The sequence below is a fragment of the Acartia tonsa genome, chromosome 12 (genome assembly GCF_053477335.1).
Source record: "Acartia tonsa isolate MP-2025a chromosome 12, ASM5347733v1, whole genome shotgun sequence".
In the NCBI taxonomy this organism is placed as follows: Eukaryota; Metazoa; Arthropoda; class Copepoda; order Calanoida; family Acartiidae; genus Acartia; species Acartia tonsa.
Window position 1 is genome coordinate 42,234,993 of NC_137271.1, and position 24,141 is coordinate 42,259,133.

At 32.5% G+C, this 24,141-nt stretch overlaps 2 protein-coding genes across 2 annotated transcripts; both read left to right on the plus strand.

The window, feature by feature from the left end:
- The first annotated feature begins 1,843 nt into the window (after positions 1-1,843).
- On the plus strand, positions 1,844-5,705 carry LOC145333351 (monoglyceride lipase-like). Its single transcript, XM_080178467.1, has 6 exons — positions 1,844-1,849; positions 2,828-2,892; positions 4,122-4,153; positions 4,711-4,751; positions 5,166-5,252; positions 5,622-5,705. The coding sequence occupies exons 1-6, from the start codon at positions 1,844-1,846 to the stop codon at positions 5,703-5,705; spliced, it is 315 nt and encodes a 104-aa protein (XP_080034593.1).
- Positions 5,706-6,645: 940 nt separating this feature from the next.
- LOC145333807 (monoglyceride lipase-like) lies at positions 6,646-16,551 on the plus strand. The gene is made up of 5 exons (XM_080179047.1): positions 6,646-6,758; positions 10,111-10,183; positions 14,973-15,044; positions 15,502-15,582; positions 15,855-16,551. The coding sequence occupies exons 1-5, from the start codon at positions 6,725-6,727 to the stop codon at positions 15,901-15,903; spliced, it is 309 nt and encodes a 102-aa protein (XP_080035173.1). The 5' UTR covers positions 6,646-6,724; the 3' UTR covers positions 15,904-16,551.
- Positions 16,552-24,141: the final 7,590 nt, after the last annotated feature.

The following is a 24,141-nucleotide window of genomic DNA, read 5'->3' on the forward strand; positions in this document are numbered from 1 at the left end:
TATTGGATTAAATGCAGTTTTTGAGTAAATAAGATTATATATTGATACTTTATTTAGAAATGGTTAAATATATTAATAATTCAAAACTACTGATTATTTAAGCTGGAAAGTTCTGAAGTAGCAGGATGTCTGTCTGTATATCAGGACACCAAGCAACAGGATGACTGTCTGTTTAATTAATACAATGTATTAATTAACTATGCACTTTGAAGGGGTAGAATATCTGCCTATGCAAACTAGCTAAAGTAGTAGGATGTCTGTAAATAGCTGTATTGGTCTTAATAAAGACTCGAACCCAAACCAGATAATGTTCTGTGTTAGGACTCTCAATATCAACTGACTTAAATATATTTTCTCTTTATTCTTTCTGAGAGCAATTGAAGAGTAATTAAGAGTAACAACTAAAATATGTCTGCAAACTTAAATATATGACATCACAACATAAATATATGACAACAACAAAATTATTTTTGACACATATACAAATATGATATAAAATAAGATTATTCAAACTTATTTTTTTAAAATATTTTTAAAAAGTATGCATCTTTTATGTGTATAGTTTTCATACTTTTCATTTTAATGAAATAAAAATTATTTAACTACATTGTATTCAAACTGTTTTTAACCTATTTTTAAAACATATATCAAAAATATACTATGACACCAGTAGAATTAAACTGCAGAGCCTAAATTTGAATTAAGTCCCCAATAAACTTTTTTGAGGGGATTTAAAAATTAATTTTACTGTTGCTGTGGTCTTTTTTGATCAGAGCAAAAGGTCTTTTTTTATTAGGGTAAAATTCGTAGCTTTTAGAGTGTTTTGCTTCATATATATAGTATTCTGGTATAGAGTAAAATTAGGCCTTTTGATTTCATCTAAATTAAATCATTAAAAACTTAATTCTTTACAATATATCAATGAATTAACTTTATCGTGCTTGTTTTCCATCACTTATTTAAAACACAAAAAAATTGGCTGTAAAGGGTTAAATAGTGAAAGATGACAACAAATGTTTACGCAATACAACAAATTTTTTTTTGTCACATATACAAATATGATAAAATATAAGATTATTTAAACTTATTTTTTTAAGTATTTTTAAAAACCATATATCTTTTATGCGTATAGTTTTCATTCTTTTCATTTTAATTAAATAAAAATTATTTAACTACATTGGAAATAAGTCACTTAGTAAAAACACTCGTTTTTGAATTGTAAAAAACTGAAATGAAACAAGGCTTCTAATTGGTTCAGACTTCAGAATAATATGTTTTATTTTAATGTTAAATTTCTTCTATATAAATTATTGTTTTAGAAAAAAATTATTTGCATCGAACAGAGTAGAGTTTTTATTATTGTATTGATATAATCTGAATCACATCAAATTGTTCTGTAAGAAACAATTTAACCCCAAACTAAAAAATGCTTTTGCTTCCATCAAAATGATCACAGCAACATATAAAATTGATTTTTAAATCCCCCAAAAAATGTTTATTGGGGACTTAATTCAAATTTGGGCTCTGCAGTCTGATTCTACTAGTGTCATAGTATATTTTTGATATATGATAAAAAAATAGGTTAAAAACAGTTTAAGTCACTTTGTGAAAACACTCTTTCGGAAATTTTAAATAATTGAAATGAAACAAGAAATCTTATTGGTTTGGCTTTAGCAATATGTTAAATTTTTCACTGAAATTAATTGTTTTAGAAAAAAAATTATTTCCATCAAACAGAGTAGAGTTTTTTTTATCATTGTATTGATATAAACTGAATCATATAAAATTGTTCTGTAAGAAACAATTTAACCCCCAACTAAAAGTTGCTTTTGCTCCCGTCAAAATGACAGCAACATATAAAATTAATTTTTAAATCCCCCAAAAAAAGTTAATTGGGGACTTAATTTAAATTTGGGCTCTGCAGTCTGATTCTACTGGTGTCATAGTATATTTTTGATATATGATTAAAAAATAGGTTAAAAACAGTTTAAAGTAAGTATTTTTTTTTTTTAGGGATACAGGGATAGAACAATAGACTAAGAAGTAGGGGGGGGGGGTTAATGCAACCATCTCGTAATCAATGTGTAAATGGCACTTAGAATTCGAATTTCGATCTGAAATTTTGTATAAGTAATCCTTGGTAGGTCTAAATCGAACAAAAAGTTAAAAAAGTAACGGCTAATGGCTCAGCCGTTTAGCCGTTTTTTGGATATTTTTACGGCAAATCTGTGATAAATTACGTAGAAATAAACTTTTTAAAACATATTTTTGCTTTAAATCATGTAAAATGATACAAAAAAACATTTTTTTAATTTCTAGTACCAGCAACTACCGGCTAGAACCGTTTGAAAACGTTTTGGAGTGGCAAAGAGTATTATGTTGGAGATAGGTTTCGTGATTGATTTGCCTTGAAAAAAGCCAAAAAAATGGCTAAACTGCTGAGCCGCCAGCCGTTACTTCTTCAACTTTTAGTTCGATTTGGGTAAAATATACCTACCAAGGATTACTCATGCAAAATTTCAGATCGAAATTCGAATTCTAAGTGCCATTTACACATTGACTACGAGATGGTTGCATTACCCCCCCCCCCTTACTTAATATTATTACTCTATCATCTCCGGGACTTTGGACTGAAATTATACTGGCAAAACTGGGTCACTTTTGTTGAATCTTTATTGCTTTGTAAATTTATCTGTGTCCAAACCTTTTAAACCATCAACTACAGAATAGATAATTTTGTCTATCATTATTTTGTACACTCATTAATTCATCGTCCATTGTCTTATCCTTAAGATCCCTGATTAATACTGATTGTCTTTGTTTTTAGGAGAAGTACCCGGACCTAAAACTGTACATTGTTGGACACTCTATGGGTGGCATGGTCACTATCAGGTTGGTAATATCAAAATATAAAGTACAAACAGTACACTGTTGCACACTCTTTGGGTGGCATGGTCACTATCAGGTTGGTAATATTAAAATATAAAGTACAAACTGTACATGTTGGTCACTCTATGGGTGACATGGTAACCATCAGGTTGGTAGTATTCATCATAAAGTACAAACAAAGTACATACATTTATATTTTATAGAATGTCCGTCATATTAAAATACGGACAAAGTAAATTGTTTTGCTGGGTGCTCTTTAGTAAGATCAGGAGTATCTTCACCAAAAATCTTAAATAAAAGCCGACTGACATTACGGTTGGACAGACATGGTGATTTATATCGAGTAGCTATGCTACATAAAAGTACTTTTGTTCTCAATAATCAATATTGAAATAATTTCTTAATCTGAATCTTATGAAACCTAATCGTTTTATAATCTAAAGAATTTTTAAAAGCAAAGCTTTTCTATATTTATTTTTCATTCGTCCTTCACTGCAATGGGACTTTTAGCTTGCAATCTAGTATAAAATTTCCTTTAATTGTAAAAATATTTTTTTAAGTCTGCATGCCCATTTTGAACTTAACTTGACATTTTTACCTTAAATTGACCTTAGAAGAATTGTCCTATAGATTTAAAACTTATAATCGGCACTATGACTAATGAAATGCAATTCATAATGTAATTATAAGTTCGTTCATGTACAGCATACAGTGCAATTTTAGAATGGACAGTAAACTTGAGTTATGAATGTTGGCATCCTTGTTGGATTAGAAATTGATTCACTAAATTTTGCCCCAGAATTTAAAGTGTGAGGTCAAAGAGATAAAGAGATTCTCGATAAATAATAATGTGCCATTATAGTCCCCTTGGGGCATTTAAAAGAAGAGGGGGGGGGGGGGCGTAGAAGAGGTTGCCTCGCCTCTCTAAATTTTCCCTAGTTTTAAAATAAAAAATAAAATTGGGATGGGAGTTTATTTTCCTAGGGGCTATTCCTATATATCTTCCCAAACAACCTTCTTGGAACAATTAAGAAGCTTTACTATAAAGAAAAGCCATGTCGGTCTAGCTACTAGAAATATCTTTCAGTACCAGTATCAGGCGGACAAATAGATATACATACTGTTACTTTTATATGAGAATTTGTGCACTATTTATGAAATGATTTGTGAAATATTCTATAAAATGAACAAAAAGTTATATAATTAATATGAAAGAATTTATTATATTTCAGAGCAGCTCTGATGCATAAAGAAATGTTTCATGGTAAGTGTTTTGTATACAAGTTTCTATACACTTCATATCTGACGGTCATTTCTCAATCATCTGGATTTTTTTTTGTCAATATGTATTATGTATAAACCTCTAACATAAATATACAGGGATCCAGTGGGATAAGACAATGGTTGATGAATTTATATACATCCCCAATGATGATACATAAATTTACCCCTTCTGTAGATAAAAATTAGTGTTAGAAATGTTTGAACACTTAACCTAATCAATTAAACAATCAAAATTCACTAAAGTCCCAAAAGTTGTTAAGCCGACGAATAAGATAACATTATTATAAAACTTTGGGGATTGGTGTAATAACAGCCTATTTTCCCCTTTCTCTCTGATACATACATGAACTAACAACACTGGCATTTATACGTCTAGTAATTTTATGTTAAGTTTTCGTAATGTTTTTTGAATTGTTATCTTTAAAGCAATCAATTTGGTTTTAGATAGTGCCTCAAGCGCATATCCTTCGTTTTTTTTTGTCAAAAGCTTTGTACAAGTCAAAGAAACATTAAATTATATCATACTTATTTTTCAAGGTATGGTTCTGAATGGTCCACTGGTTGTTCCTGGGCCCCAGGTAAAAAAATATGTTTTGTTTGAGGTAGCGAGTTCGAAAATGCAGTCCCCTGCCCCTCTAATTTTATCTGATATATTTACCCCCTCTGTATATTAAAATGTTTGTTGAAAAAGTTGTGACATGAAAGGTTAATCGACAGTCTAATTTAGATTGATTTAAATTTGAAAGTACACTAAGTTTTTAAGCTAGGTAATCTTTGAGAAATCTTGTTTATTAATGTCTCCAAGGACGTGAAAGCTTTTTCTTTGAGGGGGTTGCCAAATTTTTTTACCATTTCAAATTTTTATCCATGGGATAAACTCTGCTTGAGGGGGGGTTGTATCCCCTCCCCACTTGGACGTCTTTGTCCCAAACGGCCTGGCCACTCGGTATCAGATGGACCATATTTTAAAAATAATTTTTATGTTGTTTAAGATCTTTGGAATGGACCTGCGTGCCACACCTATCCGAACATTCATCAGTAGGGCTGTTCTAAGTTTTCTGAGTATGTTTATACCTGAGGTAGGTTGTAATTTTTTTCGTTTATAAAAGTAACAGGATGTTTGTCTGTATGTGTGTTTGTACCAAAGGATTTCGCGAATCGCTTTTCATTGATCCTGGAAAGGTTTTAACAAACTATATTTGGGAAGGGTACCACCACCAACACAAGAAATATTTCTCCTTTAATAAAATGACCCCCCCCCCCCAAAATGATCTTTCTTCTTTTCAAAACAAAAAATTAAATTGGGGGGACTTTCAATCTTTAAATTTGTCGAAGAATTAAACTTTTTGGTGGTGATGAGGATCTAAAACTAAGCAAGAAGCAACCAAAATAAAATAGTTGTAAATTTATGCTGCAAGTTGTTGTAATTTCTTTCTTGTTTATTTTAGACAGCGCTTGGAGGCCCAAATGTTAATTTTTTAACCAGGGATCTTAATTGTTTCTTTCTTTTCAGTTGCGAAACTAATCTATAAGTCCGTCCCTAACTCTCTGGGGGAAATGTGTTTTCTTGGCTGCTATTCAAGATTGACGGATGTGAAAAATATATAAAACAGCCAGTTTATTTATTTACTTGGTCCGTTGGTCTGTCATTTATGATACAAAAATGTGATTATTAAACATTTAAATGGTTTTGTGTTTTCAAAAAAAAAATTATTTTTGATTTATGATCCCAGAACATCATCCGCTCTATGTCTCACTTTTTCAGTTTGTCCATCCATATTTTTTTGTGTTTCGCTACTTATGAATGCTGTCATCCATGTTTTTAATTTTATTTTGAAGAATATACGTCGGCAGTTTCATCCAAAATTTGATGCACCATTTCTATTTTCTAAGCATGCTATTATTAGTTGAGCAGCGGCTCTATTACAAAGGATATGTCCTTTTGACTGTCCTTGAATTACGGGTAACTATTGAATTATTGCAGAAATAGCTTGATTTTGTAAACGAATATCGAATTAATTAGGTAATCTATAATACAAAATAGCTTGATGTCTGTCCGTCTGTCCCTTAAGATCTCGGTAACAACTGGTCCTCGGTCTACTCTTCAGGGAATATACCTACTGGTCCTGTGGTGGTTTTAGGCTATTTTCTTAGGAGGGGGGACACCCCCAACCCCCCAAAAAATAAAAAATTCCATCCCAATTTTTTTTTAGTTATCTAGTTACCTATTTTTTTGTTATGGGGAAGTTAGTTTTCATTAAACTACTGGCAGCAGCACCAATAGAACTTAATTTTTTTTTTATTTTCTATTTTATTAAATACCTATTGGGGCAAAGCCCCTAGAGGCTAGGGGAGAAGCCGCTAGTCCTTTTATATTAAGAAGTAAGTTTATTATTTGGGTTTGTCCGATAAAAAAAATGAAGAACTCAATCAGTTCAGTAGTTATTGAGATCTTAAGCTTCAGACAAAAAAATAAAAGTTGGTGAATCTTCTAGTTGAACAAAAAGAAACAATTAAAAATATGAATTAAAGAGATCTTGCTGTCCAAGATATGCTGAACAAGGATCTTCTAAGATGGACTGGAGGTAATTTTTCTTTGTCATTTTGAATTACAGTCTATTGTCCCCTCCCTCCCTTTAAGTAAAAAAAAATATTTTATAGTTTAAATTATTGGGTTGATGTTTATATGTTTATTTAATCTTGAATGGTTGATTCAAGTGATTTGTGTTAATAATTTTTAAGCAATATTTTTAATCTACATGAGGGGTAATTTTATCGGATTTCGACCATTGCCTTGACACTGGATGTTGTGTTGTTGAAATATTGAGCTTAATTTTCATGCTCATGATATTCCTTTAATTGTAAATTTTAGTCTTGGGTTTTTAATTTTTTTCGGGTAGTTTCTTGACTTCTTATTCTTGTCTGTAACCATAAAAACTATAATTTTAAATAACCATTCTTACATAAACGACCCCTTAAAAAGTGGATGTAAATATTCTTTTTTTCTCCCCGAGGTAGTCATTTTTTCCCCCAGTATCTTTTTTACCCCATTTTTACCCTTACAATTTTAATTGTCAACTTATTTCATAATTATTCTTTTTTTTCTAATGACTATTTCTCAATTAAGAGGGTGTTGGTACCATCTCCCAAATTGGCTTTAAGGACAAACAGACAGACATCTTGTTACTTTTATATAATGATTATAATTTCACTACAAAAATATTTAAGCGTTTTACATATTTATTGCATAAAGTGGAAAGCTTATTTTGTACCTACCTCTCTTTTTTTAATATTGGTTTTCTATTTTTATTGTTTTCAATATTTTCAATGTTTACAATGCAGATTTAATAGTATTACAGTTTCGTATTACAGAATTTATTATACAATACGGCTACCAAACCAATTAACCCTTAAAAGGACTCTCCACAGAAAAATTAACTTTGGATTTTTGAAAATCTAACCTGAAATTATTATTCTCTGTTAAATTTTAGGCATTTTTTGTTTTTGTGGCATCGCGATCGAAGCCCTTTGAAATTTTTTACCTCCTTTAAGTGAATCCTCCCGCCATTTAATTTGTGCTGCTTTAGTGATTTTTAGCTTCTATTTTTGCCGCCGTTGCCGCATTCATCGCCCTTCTCCGCCGCTACTCCGCTGTACGTCGCTTTTTAATACATGCTCCCCTCTCCCTTGTTCAGAAATTAAATGGAGGCTGGGGGTGTTGTGTATAGCTACATACGCAATGTATAGCGGAGTAGCGGCGGAGAAGGGCGATGAATGCGGCAACTGCGGCAAAAGATGATTATATTTGGCGGAGGCGAACACAAAATGGAGGCGGCAGGATTGTCCAGTCAAGGAAGAGAATAAATCGTAGAGCGGCCGGTTGCAATGGAGCAAATGTTCTTTAGCGGCGAACATATATTGAGTGGAGGAAAGTGAAGTATATATTGTTATAGCGGCAGTACAAATAGGCGGCGGACAAAATTTTCAAAGGGCTTCGATCGCGATGCGACAAAAACAAAAAATGCCTAAAATTGAACAGAGAATTATAATTTCAGGTTAGATTTTCAAAAATCCAAAGTTGATTTTTCTGTGGAGAGTCCTTTTAACGGTCGGGGGGGGGGGGCGTTGAACGTTTTTTTCTATCTCATTTTCTGTGTGTGAAAGATAAAGAGCCCAAACTGTGTGACTTTTTAAGTATGGGTATGACACATAACTGAGAGTTGGAATTTTTTTTGAATATCTCCATCCTGGCGGGCACAGGATGCCAGCAAACCTGGCAGGGTCATCCAGGTAAAGAGCAAAAATATTTTTTGACTTAAAAGCATTTTATCCTACCAAAATACTAAAATATCCTCTAGTAGAACATCCTCATATGAAATACTGGTGTTCAAGTCAATTGGATCCAGGTATGATCCTGCAGGTACTGATCCTCCAGGTCTCCAGAAATCTTGAAAAGGCTGTGGCCGCAATTTTTGACTTAGAGACTTCAAATTTTAAACTTAAGCTTTTCTTACATGTCTACATAACGTAATAAAATTTCATAAAGATCCGCCGCCGTTTTCCCGCCGACCGCCGACTGCGGCGGCTGGCAGCTGCCAAGTACAGCTGCGGACGCTAAAATTTATGTTTTGATATCTAACATAAAATTACATAAAGATAAACATTTTCTTTTAGCTTCAAAAATAAAAAATTACAGCCGTTTGAAATTTTTAAGTAAAAAAGGACCTAAAAACAAAGGTTGTTAAATAAAAGGGGGAAGGAAGCGAAAATTGACTTTGACTCACTTAAGGTCAGAAATTCATTACCAAACAGGGGACATGCACAAAAATTTAGTCTTCTAGCTCTAATGGGGACTGAGATAATAGGGCCGGGGGAAGGCGTTGAACGCTCCCTCCCCCCTGACTGTTTAAGGTGCGGCAAGGGGCCCGACTGTTAAGGGTTAATATCCGTTAGAGTAGAACCAGTTCTCCGCCAGGTGTATTACAGACAATTTTCCATAAATATTAAAATAAAACTCATAAGATTAATAACAGTTTTATACGGAGAAGAATGTTAGAATTTTTCATTGTAATATCCGCGGAAAGCTGTCTTTAATACGATACGATAAATACCTATTCCATGTTTACAATGATTTAATATTATTACAGTTTCTCATTACAGAATTTATTTTCTCGTATTCATTCGAATCCGATAGATAGGAACCGGTTCTGAACCATACGAAAAATCTATGTCTAGCATCGTATTATAAACCGCTTTCTACGAATATAGAAATGTACAATCATAAGATTAAAACCAGTTTTTTTAGTCCATGCCTTCGGCACCTCGGGGCTAAAAAAACTGGTTTTAATCTAATAATTGTACATTCTATATCCGCGGAAAGCGGTTTATAATACGATGAAAGAAATAACTATTCCAGCATGGCTTCCAAACCGATTTATATCCGTTAGAGTAGAACCATTTCTCAGCCATACTGAAATATCATGTATAGCATCATATTACAGATAAATTTCCACGAATATTAAAATAAAATTCATTAAATTAATAACAGTTTTATACGGCTAACAATGTTAGAATTTTTCATTGTAATATCTGTACCCTTTTTTGTCTGTAGCGAAGGATCTCGCTAACCGCTGGACCGATATGGTTCTCCTTTTCAATGAATCTTGTTATAGGTCCAGGGAAGGTTTTTAAACTATTTTTGGGGAGGGTATTTCCACATTAATTGCCTCAAGAGGCTTCTAGGGGCGTAGCCGCTAGTTATGATATACAGAAGTGGTAATTTTGGTAATCATCATTGGGGACGATCACCCAATACAAGATGAATAACAAACATTTTAATGTAATTAAAATCCCTATCTAAACACAAGCACAACTGCTTTTTGTGATTTTTATTTTCGCTTTAAGAATGTTATCATCCTTATTATAATTCTAATTTAGGTTGTAAAGTGAGACTGTTATTGGCGTTTGTCAACTGTTTAGATGATAATATCAATGCTTTATCTGATATCAGGTCAAGTATTTTGTTGGTAAAAGCGACGTTACTTTGCAAGAGACCGTTGGTGTCTGTTTTTGGAGTGTTACATTTGTTTTCTCTTATATTCTCTCTTTTTATACCTCCATATTTGTTCCTTCAGGTGTAGCTTCGGGTTCTATCCTTCTCCCCGCACCTTAAAATATACTCCTTATTTTAGAATTGCGGTGCAAGGCTTCTATTCGCCAATTGGTATTGGACGAACAACCCTTAGATTGCACGACCTTTGTTTAAAGGTCCTAGCTGTGCAGTGAGCATGGTAATGAGTTGCAAATATTTGTGGACCAAAGCGTTCCCACGCCCTTATTATTGATATAACGCGTCTAACATAGCAGCAGTATGTATCATTACTGGCCGCGATGTTGACCAGACTCGATCCCGTCACCTCCCTATCAGTAAGCCGACATTTTACAAATAACGCTAATTTCGCGGATATTTGGTAGCGGAAGGAAGATACTCAATATGAGAGTAAGACGAATGGTTAACGGACCCAACATGTAAAATCCTCAGACAAAAAAACTCAAGGCATCAAATTTTTAAATTTATTCAACGTTTCGAGGGCAAAGCTGCCCTCATCATCAGGAACTAAACAAAAAAATAGCAATTAAAATTTATCAAAATATGCATTTTAAGTCAATTATTACTTAATATATGTTTTATAGGCATTTTTACATATAAAAAAAAAGAATTAAAATTCCCTATGGTTACACATTGATAACAAATAAAGTGAATAAATAGGATATATGTTTATACAAGGTTAATTAAATGCAAAGTAGGGCAGTTTAAATAACAAAATAGAATTAAATTTGAAATAAAATCTTACTTTTTTTCGTCCATGTACATTATTAACAAAACACAAATTGAAACTGGCAAATTTTTTATTGATTTTTTGTAAATTTTTTGAAAGTTGGACGGTCAAATTAAACAAGTTATTAAATCATTTGCTCTAGAAAAAACTTCAGTATAGGTGCAGCTTTGCAGATCAGTCTTTAAGTAAAAGTTTGACCAAGAAAATTTTTTTTAAAAAAGATGAGCAAATGTAACAAAACAAAACAAAAAAAAAATTTTTATTGCAACTAGCAAAAAGGTACATAAAATTGTCATGAATTTATATTTAAACCATGTTCAACTGTCTTTTTTTCTCTTATCCAATATTTTTCTCTGATATCCAACAGAGTTTTATCTTTTTTGTGGAGTTTTTCAAAAGGGGTAAAAACCATGTCTGACCATGAATGGTTTCTACTGTTAAAATGTTTGGCAACTGGCTTTGAAATTTTTTTGTTTAAAATATCCGAAGAATGAGCATTAAATCTAACAGAGGCAGCATTAGAAGTTTGTCCAACATATTGCATTGGACATTGTTTACACTGAATAGAATAAATTACAAAATTATCTGAACATTTAATATTTGACTTGATTGGGTACTTTTTTTGAGAAAAACTGGCAACATGTTCAGAAATATTTTGACTACGATTACACAGGTTACAACCAATATCTCTTATGCTACATTTAAAGAATCCATTTCTTTCTCTTAAGTTGTATCTCTGAGTAGGATATAACTTGGCTCGAATTAGGTGTTCACCTAAATTTCTTGCTCTTTTATATCCTATCATTGGCATCAGAGGAAAAGTTTTTTTAAAAACTGGATCTTTACTTGCTAAAGAGAAATGTTTTTTCATAGAATTAGATACAGAATCAATACGAGGGTCATATGTTAAACAAAACACAGGTCTACTGTTACTTTTTACATGAACAACTTTTTGTAAGGCTTGTGTGCGAGAAATAATCTTTACTTTCTCAAAAGCATGTTTTATAACTTTAGAGTTATATCCACGAATTAATAAATTACATTCAAGTTCTTTTAATCTAATTACAAAGTTATCATTTGAAGAACAAATTCGTTTTAATCTATAGGCTAAGCTGTAAGGAATATTTTTTGTAACAAATGGTGCATGTGCACTTTGAGGCTTTAAATAGGTTACACGATCTGATCCCTTTACAAAAAGGTCAGTTTCAAATTTATTATTTTCATTTATCCAAATATTACAGTCTAAAAAATCAACAGATCTGGGCCTAATATTTAAAATAGGAAAATTTTCAACAATAAATTGGCCATTTTTCCATTTTGTTTTTACAATTTTATCTTTTAAACGATATTCACATGTAAATTTAATAGTGTTATGAAATGTACTTATATATTTTAAAAAATCAAGAAGTTCATCCTCTGTTCCTACAAACAAACAAAGAATGTCATCAATAAAGCGTTTCCACCAAGAGGGGGGACGGCCTTTCCAATCTGTGAGTAATTGGGATTCAAGTTTTCCCATGAAAATATTGGCATATGTTGGTGCCACTTTTGTTCCAATGGCTGTCCCCCACTCTTGCAAATAATACAATCCATTAAATATGAACGAGTTGAATTTTAGAACAAAAGATAGTAACATAATTAAAAAAGGAATAGATACATTACAATCGCCATATTTCTTATCACTTAAAGCTTCTTTAAAAGCTTGTATCCCTTCATTGATAGGAATTGAAGGATAAAGTGCCTCGACATCAATACTGACCAATATAGCCTGTTCTGATTGGTCCATATTTTCATTTTGCTGATCAAGAAAACGTAGTAAATCGGGGGTATCTAAAATGTGGCTATCAAGCATTGGGGGAATATGTTTGGCTTTAAAATCTAAATAGCTACTTAGATTTTCAGTATTGCTGGAACACCCACTTATCACTAATCTAGTGGGCGGAATTTTTTTACCTTCTGCTACACCTTTGTGTACTTTGATTAAGCCATAACCTCGCGCTTCTGCTGGTTGGTCAGGCAAAAGTTGGTCAGCCAGCTTTTTGTCAATAGTCTCGTCTACAACAGCATCCTCTAAGGCCTCCTTGATTCTGTTGTAGTGTACTTTCACCATTACTTGATCTATTTGTCTATAAACAGACAAAACAGATCCATCCTGATTGGTTATTTTTGAGCTGAGGTGTTCACCTTCAATCGCTGAAATATAATCATTTCTATTTACTATAGTGGATGCACCACCTTTATCAGCTCTTAAACAAACAATGTGACCCGATTTTTGTTTGTCAATTAAATTTTTTAAGGCAATTTCTTCCCCTTTTGATACATTGGGAAAGACTTTCTTTTTTTGATTAAACATTAAATCACTTTCAATTCCATACAGAAAATTAGACAAAGTTTTAGTTGGCTGACATGAAGGTAGATTAAATTTTTTAACAGGAACGCTAAATTCTGGTATATTATTTGTATCAGAATTTTCACTAAAAATATCGGGATTTAAATCAATGGCTTCCCTCCATCTCATTGACCTAGAGAATCTCTTAACATCATAACTTAAGCTGGTAATATTCAGCTTTTTTGGCAAAGGAACGAAATTTAAATGTTTGTTGAAAAGCGAAATTTCATCTGATGTTAAAACATGGTCAGAATAATTAATGACCAAATCATCTAAAGGTTTTTGACTTAACCTTTTCATTTTTCTCCTATATTTAGAACGTTTTATAAATCTGCGATTACGTTTTTTAGTTGTGTTATTGTCAGACTCAGCAGGTTTTATTTCGTTGCTAATAAAATCTTGTTTATTCACATTTTGTAGATTAAAACGTTTTGCCTTATACTTGTTTTTTTTCACTTAGAAGAAACTTAGATAATCTAATATCTAATTCTTTTTTTACAATAACAATTTCAGAGCTTTCAAGATAAAGATAAACTTCACTACTTAGATTTAAAAATTTCTTATAAAGTTCACATTCCAATATGTGATGCTCTTTTATAGACAACTTCAATTGTTCAGTTTGTACACTGGTAAAAAGACTTTTCATTTTATTTTGGGCTTTAGAAGAAAATCTTTTATCGACGTTTGATTTGATTTCAAATGTTTTTGGAAAGACTTTTTTAACTAAACAGTCTTTTAAAAAATTAATCAGCGACTTAGTTTGGGAATAATTTTTGAGACAATCTACTGTTCTAAGATATTTCTTTTTAAGAATGTTATCAATGGTTAGCCAAACAGAACTAAAATCCTGAATATTTTGAGGTTGGGGGGGTGGGGGCTGTGATCGAAACCGAATGGTCTGCTGCGTCTGGTCGCCCATGGGGTTGTTTTGAGAGGCTGACATCATGGTGGGGGGCGACTCTAAAATCACAGTTACACAATGATGTTCTTCACACGGATCACATACGTGATACACTGGGCCGTCACAGGGTTGGTTGATAAGTAAGACGAATGGTTAACGGACCCAACATGTAAAATCCTCAGACAAAAAAACTCAAGGCATCAAATTTTTAAATTTATTCAACGTTTCGAGGGCAAAGCTGCCCTCATCATCAGGAACTAAACAAAAAAATAGCAATTAAAATTTATCAAAATATGCATTTTAAGTCAATTATTACTTAATATATGTTTTATAGGCATTTTTACATATAAAAAAAAAGAATTAAAATTCCCTATGGTTACACATTGATAACAAATAAAGTGAATAAATAGGATATATGTTTATACAAGGTTAATTAAATTCAAAGTAGGGCAGTTTAAATAACAAAATAGAATTAAATTTGAAATAAAATCTTACTTTTTTTTGTCCATGTACATTATTAACAAAACACAAATTGAAACTGGCAAATTTTTGATTGATTTTTTGTAAATTTTTTGAAAGTTGGACAATATGAGAGTAATCGTGTCTTTCAGCTTTTCTCTCTCTCCTTCATAATGCATTCCTCATTTCAAAGAGTTTGTTTTTATTTTAGAACACCTTTCCTTGTTATCCATGGGAGCGATGATATTCTCTGTAATCCTGTTGGATCTCAACTATTATACAGGTTAATGATAGAAGTATTTATGTCTTTTGAAGACTGGCAGACAGACTGACGAACCAAGTAAATTATCTACAGGGTAGTGGATAATCATTGGTACAGGAAATCTTCACCAAAAGTTTCATCTGTCTAACTTTAATAGCACCCGAGAAAATTACATTTCCCCCATAGCGGTGCAAACGGACAAAGTGAATTATAAAGTAGTTTTGCTAACTTGAATTATATTGGTATAGTCGATTTATTATTACTTGGATCTTACATCAGATTATCACTTACTATAATAAAGTGAAACTCGTAGATGGCTAAAATAACGATACCCCCCATCCATCCACATTACCCAATCCCCTCCCCTCCTATTGAACGAACGAACAGACCAATGTTAGCAACTGAAATTCACAACAATCTTTCCCTTGTTATAATATCCGCGTATATTCTATATCCATTATGTGAATTTATATTTAAGGCGTAGTCGAACAGATGATAAAGAGTTGAAAATTTACGATGGGTCGAGACATCAACTTTTCTTGGAAATTCCAGACGTCAGGTTAGTCACAAAAGTAGATAAAGGGAGACTGTCCCATTGAATCTATATATTATTAGATGGACGTTGCACCAGATTTTCATATACTCTAAAAGTGATACTCGCAGTTGGCTAGATAACGATACCCCCCATCCACACCTTTTACCCCATCTCCACACCTCCTACTGCTGAACGAACGGACCAATAATTGAGGTCCATATCAGCGGACAATTTATAATATATATCCAATCCATTACCTATTAATTTGTATGATATTGAAAAAAAAATATTTTCAGACAAGAAGCCATCAGGGACGTGGGGGATTGGATACAGTCGAGAATATAAAATATTCTACAAAGGGAAAAGAAGGTTGCGGGTAAAATCCGTAAAAGTGTGTGTTTTAAGGCTTAAAAATAGTAGTAGAACGATAATATTCACCAAATATTTGTTTTTCTTATTGAAAAGAACTATAGAAAACATTTTTTTTTAAAGTTAATATAAATTTTTATCGTTCTACTACTATAATGTTTTTAACTTGAAACACACAACCTTTACGGATTTTACCCGCAACCTACTTTTCCCTTTATCACCAGGGAAGACCCGATGGGGACATTGAACCTTAAATTGCACTGATACCCAAAGTTTTATAACCACCACATTTAATTCCTTAAAAATTTTGGGTATTTTTATTAGACTAAACTAGCAGAGTCCAAATTTTTCACAGATGATTTTAATCTACAGTGGTGTAATTTCCAGTCCAATGTCATCTCCCTCCCTTAAAAGTTTAGAATATTTTCACTGAAAGTTGTTTGTACATTTGTATATTATATTGTAATTGTTAAAGTAAAATCAAACACCAAATATTTCTAACAAGAATCTAATTTTTAAAGATTTCTTGAAATTCTTTCCACTGTTAGTCCGAATCCAGTTCACTGGATTAAAACTTTCTGAAACTTAATGAAAAATAATGTTTCGACTCATTTTATATATTGTACGAATAATAAAATAACACATAATATTAATTCCAGTTTTATAAGCTTAGGCCGTCGGTCCCTTGAGACTATTATAACTTGAATTAATCTTATAATTTTCCATATATTATCCACGGAAAACTGTCTATAAGACGGTCCACTAAATAACTCACTGTGGGCTACAATTGAATCAAGACAAAAGTAAGTGCCAAGCCCTGGGACCTATGTAGGGTGAAAATAGACATAAATCCTTGATGATTCCAGGTGGAGACAAAATATTTTAGCGGGGTCTTTTGGTTTTTTTTCAATTTAAAGTTCTGAAAAAAAATTGAAAAAAATATGAAAATCTTTAATAAAAAACAAACAAAAAATAATTTTTAATATTTTTTTTTATTTAAAGATACAAACAACTTATATAAATACTATGAGCTTTAAAAAAATCACAATTTTCAAATTTAGACTTTCAATATAAAGATTTGTAGAAAAAACCTAACAACAAATTCTAACATATTTCTGATCAACATACCAATAAAACGTCTTTTGCAAAATCTTTATCATCAAAAATAAATAGCACTTACTAAAGACTTTTTTTCACTTAAACTTATACTTTTCACATTAATTAACTTTAAAGATTGATTTTTTTAAAAGAAAGGTTGCGTGATTTTTTATTCATAATTAATTGCCTAATTTTGAGATTCAGATAAAAAACCTTACTGCTTTATATCATTGGATACTCTACTAGCAGCGGCTACGCCTCTAGAGGCATATAGGGACCCTTAGGTTGGGGGGGAAGATGAACCCCCCCCATTACAATTACAGTTTTTTTAATGAAAAAGTTAAAAACATTTATTTTGGAGAGTTGATTCTCTTGGGATAGTGATGGTACCCTTCCCCAAAATAGTAATAAACCTTATCAGGACATATAAGAAGCTACCATGTAAAGGAGAACCATATTGGTTCTGTGGTTAGTGAGATCCCTTGGTGCACAAAGACTCACATAGAACGTGTTACTTTATTATAAATATACATATATACACAGAAACTCTACAATCAGAGTATGTCTGTTTGTTCATCTGTCTGTATAAAAACATTACAGAATATATTTATTTGGTACTAGCGGCTACGCCCCTAGAGGCCTTTAGGGGCACTTGAGAGGGGAAGAAGTGGTTGAATTATACAACGAGATTTTTATATTAGACTTAAAAAGAAAAAGTTATTTTTTGTGTGTGAAATGGGGTCCTTTTTAAGGGGTTGATTTCTCCTAGAATGGTTGAGGTACCCTCCCAAAATAAGTTATAAACCTTCCAAGAACCAATGAGAAGCTACATAGAAAAAAAGAACCATTGATCATTGTTAATTACTATTCAGGGATCTAAAGGGATAAGACAATGACCGCTAAATTGATTTACATTCCCAAATATGATACATGGATAACCCTTCTGTATGTTTCAGTTAATGGTTGAAATGTTGGGCACTTAATTTAATAATCCAACCAAACAAAAATCGCAACAGGTCCCCTAAGTAGTCAAGCCAACGAATAACAAATTCCTATGTTAAACAATGGGGACCAGTCTAATAAACAGCCCATTGTCCCATCTCGCTCTGATTAATATATTTTTGTATCTGTATGTTACACTTGCTATTTTCTTTATTTGTATTCTTTTAAACTTAAGAGCTTTACTAATTATGGATGTTGTCTTTTTCCCTTGTTAAATCCAATTACCTAATTCTGGATATTCTTTGAGGTTTATACAATTATATTACAATTATATTTTATTAAATGGAAAAAGAACAATTTAATCATAATTCAAGATAAAAATTATTTTATCACTAGCGGTTTTGCCCCTAGAGGCATCTAGGGGCCCTTGATAAGTGGGGGGAAGTTGACCCCTCCCCTACTTTCAGTTTTAGTATGTAAAAGAAAAAGTTTTTTTTAAATGTTGGGTAGGAACTAATTTTTTCTAAACTCAAAACTTCTCAGGACCATGAAAAACATGAACCAAGAAGAACTATATCAGTTAAGCGGTTACAAAGAATCTTCGGTACCGACAGACACCCTCACACACACACACACAAACAGACAGACACAGAAACTGTTACTTTTATATAAGGATTAATAGACACTAAACTACTCCTTAATATGTTGATCCTATTATCAGTCTAAAAGATAGGTCAATAAAGAAGAACCAAATTGGTCCAGCGGTTAGCAAGAACTTTAGGCATAGAAAGAAAAAAAACACGGACATCCTATCTTTTTTATACAGGGATATAACTTTTAAACGATAGGAAATTTTTTTTTTTCCAGATGATATTTCTCTTCCTGCTTTAAAGCACTATTTATGATACAAAATAGATTGATGTCTGTTTGTCCATCTTTCTGATGCTTGAGAACTGATATGGTTCTTTTTTTACTTTACTATGTAGCTTCTCATTGGTCCTTGGAAGGTTTATAACTTTTTTTGAGAAACAGAAGAGAAATCGCCCCTTAAAAAAGGACCACAACACACAAAAAAAAACTTTTTCTTTTTAAGCCTAAAATAAAAATATAGTTGTTGAATTCAACCCCTTCTTCACCTCTTAAGTGCCCCTAAAGGCCTCTAAGGGCGTAGCCACTATAGCAAAATAAATATATTCTGTATTGTTTTTATACAGACGGATGAACAAACAGACATACTCTGATTGTAGAGTTTCTGTGTATATGTGTATCTTTATAATAAAGTAACAGGTTCTATGTGAGTCTTTGTGAACTATGGTTCTCCTTTACATGGTAGCTTTTCATATGTCCTGGTAAGGTTTATAACTATTTTAGGAAAGGGTACCACCACTATCCCAAGAGAATTAACTTTCCAAAATAAATGTTTTTGACTTATTCATTAAAAAAAAACTGTAATTGTAAGGGGGGTTCGACTTCCCCCCCAACCCAAGGGCCTCATATGCATCTAGAGGCGTAGCCGCTGCTAGAAGATTATCCATTAATATAAAGTAGTAAAGTTTTTTATCTGAATCTCAAAATTAGGCAATTAATTATGAATAAAAAAATCACGCAACCTTTCTTTTTAAAAAAATCAATCTTTAAAGTTAAATAATGTGAAAAGTATAAGTTTAAATGAAAAAAAGTCTTTAGTAAGTGCTATTTATTTTTGATGATAAAGATTTTGCGAAAGACGTTTTATTGCTATGTTGATCAGAAATATGTTAGAATTTGTTGTTAGGTTTTTTCTACAAATCTTTATATTGAAAGTCTAAATTTAAAAATTGTGATTTTTTTAAAGCTTATAGTATTTATATAAGTTGTTTGTATCTTTGAATAAAAAAAAATATTAAAAATTATTTTTTGTTTGTTTTTTATTAAAGATTTTCATATTTTTTTCAATTTTTTTTCAGAACTTTAAATTGAAAAAAAACCAAAAGACCCCGCTAAAATATTTTGTCTTCACCTGGAATCATCAAGGATTTATGTCTATTTTCACCCTACATAGGTCCCAGGGCTCGGCACTTACTTTTGTCTTTATTCAATTGTAGCCCACAGTGAACTATTGTCAAACACACTAGTCTTAGAATCTGTTTTTAATTAGTCTATTTTACATTCCTTTCTGTCACCTGTTAAGTAAATCACTGTGTTCAATTTGACGAAGAAAGTTGAAGGCAGACTAACGCTTAAATATTTTAAAATGAATAATGAATAATCACCCCATTACTCCCCCATCCATTGTACGTCCTTGTGCCTAATGCCTAACCCCCGGGGGAGGCCTAAACTAACCTAAAGTAGAACACTGTAAACATCCTTCAACTTTATTCTTAAAAACACACTGTGAATTATTTTTAATTTTTACTTATTTTTAGTAGCGAAGCTACTCTATAATTCACTTTGTCCGTCCGTCCGTCAGTCCGTCAGTCCGTCCGTAACGCTATGGGGGAAATGGGATTTACTCAGCTCCTATAAAAGATAGAATGCTGACATTTTTTGACAACATTCCCATCATTAAGGAGCACAATTGACTATTAAACATCATTGGCGGTCGGACCGCTTTTTAGCAGGTTTTAGGCTATTTTTATATTTTTCACATTTTTCTCCATATCTTCAGTGTTTATGGTCTTATTTTCAAAATTTTTTCAGTTATAGATATCAAAATTAAATTTCCCATCGTTTAAAGAAACATCCATGAAGGCCAGACTTCCTTTTTGCAGGTTTTAGGCTATTTTTTTTATTTTTCATAATTTTCTCCATATCTTCAGTGTTTATGGCCTGATTTTCAAAATTTTTTCAATTATAGATATCAAAATTAAATTTCCCGTCTTCTAAAGAAAACAAACATGACGGCCAAACTGCCTTTTCAGCAGGTTTTAGGCTATTTTTATATTTTCACATTTTTCTCCATATCTTCAGTGTTATATGGTCCATTTTTCCTAATTTTTTTAACCCTTACAGATCGGGGGGGGGGTCATATTGACCCCCCCCTCTATTTTTTCAATGTCATTTTTTTTGTAGGTAAGATAGAGAGTTGTGACTTCATGACTTTTTAAGTTTAGTAATTATACGTCGGCAAGAGTTGATTTTATTAGGATATCTGGTCTGTGTCGGTCGTGGTGACCGGTCAAAGTCGGTTGGGTAGCACCAAAATTAAAAAGAAATTCTAAATAATTCTTAATTTCTACATTATGACTTTGTATATAAGGTAGAAACCTAAAATTTTTTTGGTGAATACTTATATATCAATTAACTTATGAGAAAAGTGGTGTTATGACCGTTTGACCGCACCCTGACCGACTTTATGACCGATTTTTGTCCGGCTTTTACTACAGACATATATCATGAATATCGTGGCTTCTATTACAGCTAGAGACATATAAATTTTTTTGGTAAATCCTTGAGCAATAATAAACAGATAAAAATATTAATTGGCGCCGCCAACCGCCATTTTACCGCCGTAACCGCCGAAAATGGCGGTTTCCGTTATTTGCCGTTTTTTGGCGATGATCAGAAAAAGTAATTTTTTTGTTATGAAAAATAAAAGTTCGTCCTAAAATTTGGTCATCCTAGCTGCAAAATTGACCGCTCTACAGCTGTTTTAAAATTTAGCGGCTGGCCGCTAAAAAGCGGCTAAGGAGCGGCCTGGCCGCTATGACTAGAAAAAGTAATTTTCTCTAAAAATACACATGAACCACCAGAAAAAAATTTTACGTCTTTATCTGTAACAGAAGCCGAGATAGAGGGGGGGGTCAATATGACCCCCCCCCCCGATCTATTAAGGTGGGAATAGGGGCCCGATCTGTAAGGGTTAAGATAAGGATATAAAAATTAAATTTTCTGTTGTTTTAAGAAAACAACCATGGCGGCCAGGCTGCCTTTAATCAGGTTTTTGGCTATTTTAATATGTTTTACATATTTCCCCATATCTTTGTTTTTTTTATCCAATTTTCAAACTTTTTTGGGATATCAGTATCAAAATAAATTTTCCCATTGTTATGAGCATCTTTTATCTAATTTACTTTGACCATCGTCATCATACATAAAACAAGGTTTCGTGTTTATTTTATCCAATAAATCTATTCTTGATTTTAATAAATACCCTTTTAATCTACTTGTACGTATTCCAATCTACGATTTTTTGTGCTTCGCTACTTATGGATGTTGTCATCCTTGTTTACTTAGCATTTAGTACTGTAGAATTAGTAACTTTGTAAAATAATTAAATATTTAATATATATATATTGTTGTCATAGACTTCTAGTGGTTTTTAGTACAAATTGTTGTAAATTTTTGTTGTATAATTTATAATAAAATATTTGAATTTCATTTTTATTCTTTTGCTTAAATCCGTTCTACAATCCTAAGGAAGGGGAAGGACATTGGCCTAAACATTATTAAGATACTCAAAGTTTTATGTCTAGGTCGCTGGACCAATAAACGCTTAAATTTGGTTAGTAAAACTAGTAGTGTCCAGAAATTTAAAGCTATTGCCTGGATAATTTTTTTTGTCATTTTTTCCACTAGGATGACAGCATCCTTATAAGTAGCGAAGCACTAAACAATCATAAATGGACAATCGGAAAAGTGAGCAAATGTATAACATGTACACTCCTTTATAGTAATTTTTTAATGATATCCATTCATAATTTTTTAATTTCGCTACTTATGGATGTTGTCATCCTTGTTTAATCAACAATTGTTCTATGCCCCCCCCCTATTATCTCAGTTCCTATTAGAGCTAGAGGGCTAAAAAATTTTGTGCAAGTCCCCTGTGTTATGATGAATTTCCGACCTTAAGTGAGTCAAAGTCAATTTTCGCTTCCTTCACCCTTTTATTTAACAATCTTTGTTTTTAGGTCCTTTTTTACTTTTAATTTTTTGAAGCTAGAAAAAAATTTTTTAGCAGAAAATGTTTATCTTTATGTAAATTTTATATTTGAAATATCAAAATATAATTTCAGCGGCCGCAGCTGTACTTGGCAGCTGCCAGCCGCCGCAGTCGGCGGTCGGCGGGAAAACGGCGGCGGATCTTTATGAAATTTTAATACATTATGTAGACATGTAAGATAAGCTTAAGTTTGAAGTCTCTAAGTCAAAAATTGCGGCCACAGGAGCCTTTTAAAGTTTTCTGGAGACCTGGAGGATCAGGACCTGCAGGATCATACCTGGAACCTGAAAGTGACTTGAACACCTGTATTTAATATGAGGATGTACTACTAGAGGATATTTTAGTATTTTGGTAAGATAAAATGCTTTGTTTTAGTCAAAAAAATATTTTTGCTCTTTACCCGGATGACCCTGCCAGGTTTGCTGGCATCCTGTGCCCGGCAGGATGGAAATATTCAAAAAATTTCAACTCTCTGTTATGTCTCATACCCACACTTAAAAAGTCAAGCAGTTTGGGCTCTTTAACTTTTACACACAGAAAATGAGATAGAATAAACCAGATGGGGGGGGGGGGGGCGTTCAACGCCCCCCCCCCCCAACCGTTAAGGGTTAACCTCCACCAAAATTCAGGATAACATGAAGGGTTCTTAGATTGATTTTTTTACACAAATACCACAGTAGAGTTTTATAATTTTATACTATATAAATGTTTTGTCTTCTAGAAAATGTGTTAATTGTTTGTTTTTTATTTTTGTCTGCTAGATTCATAGCAAAATCCGTCTAAATACTTCACGAACACTTTAAACTGGTACAAAAGGTTTGAGACCCTAAAATATTGAATATTCGATCCATTGTCCCCTCCCTTTCTCCTGGGTTACTAAGCCCCCCTTTCCTTCTCCTTTAGATTGACATCCCCCCCCCCCCTCCATACACACACACACCTTGACAAAACCCTCTTCATGCTCGCCACTCTGCAAAAGCTACAAAAATAGGTCAAATTCTTTGGCATCTTCAAAGCGAAAAAGGGGTTTCCATCCAAATAATGAAAGAAACTTTAGCAAAAACGAGCTGTGCCAAAAGAGTGCGAATCTTTCTACCTTCAGTTGAGTGAAACCAATAGACGCAAACAGTTTGTTACTGAGTGTGTGTATTCTTATTTTGTTCGTGCACGCACACTGTATAAGACAAAGAAGCGCTCCATTATCTGTTTAGATAATATAAGATGTATGTTTGCGTATCTTAGTAATTCCCATA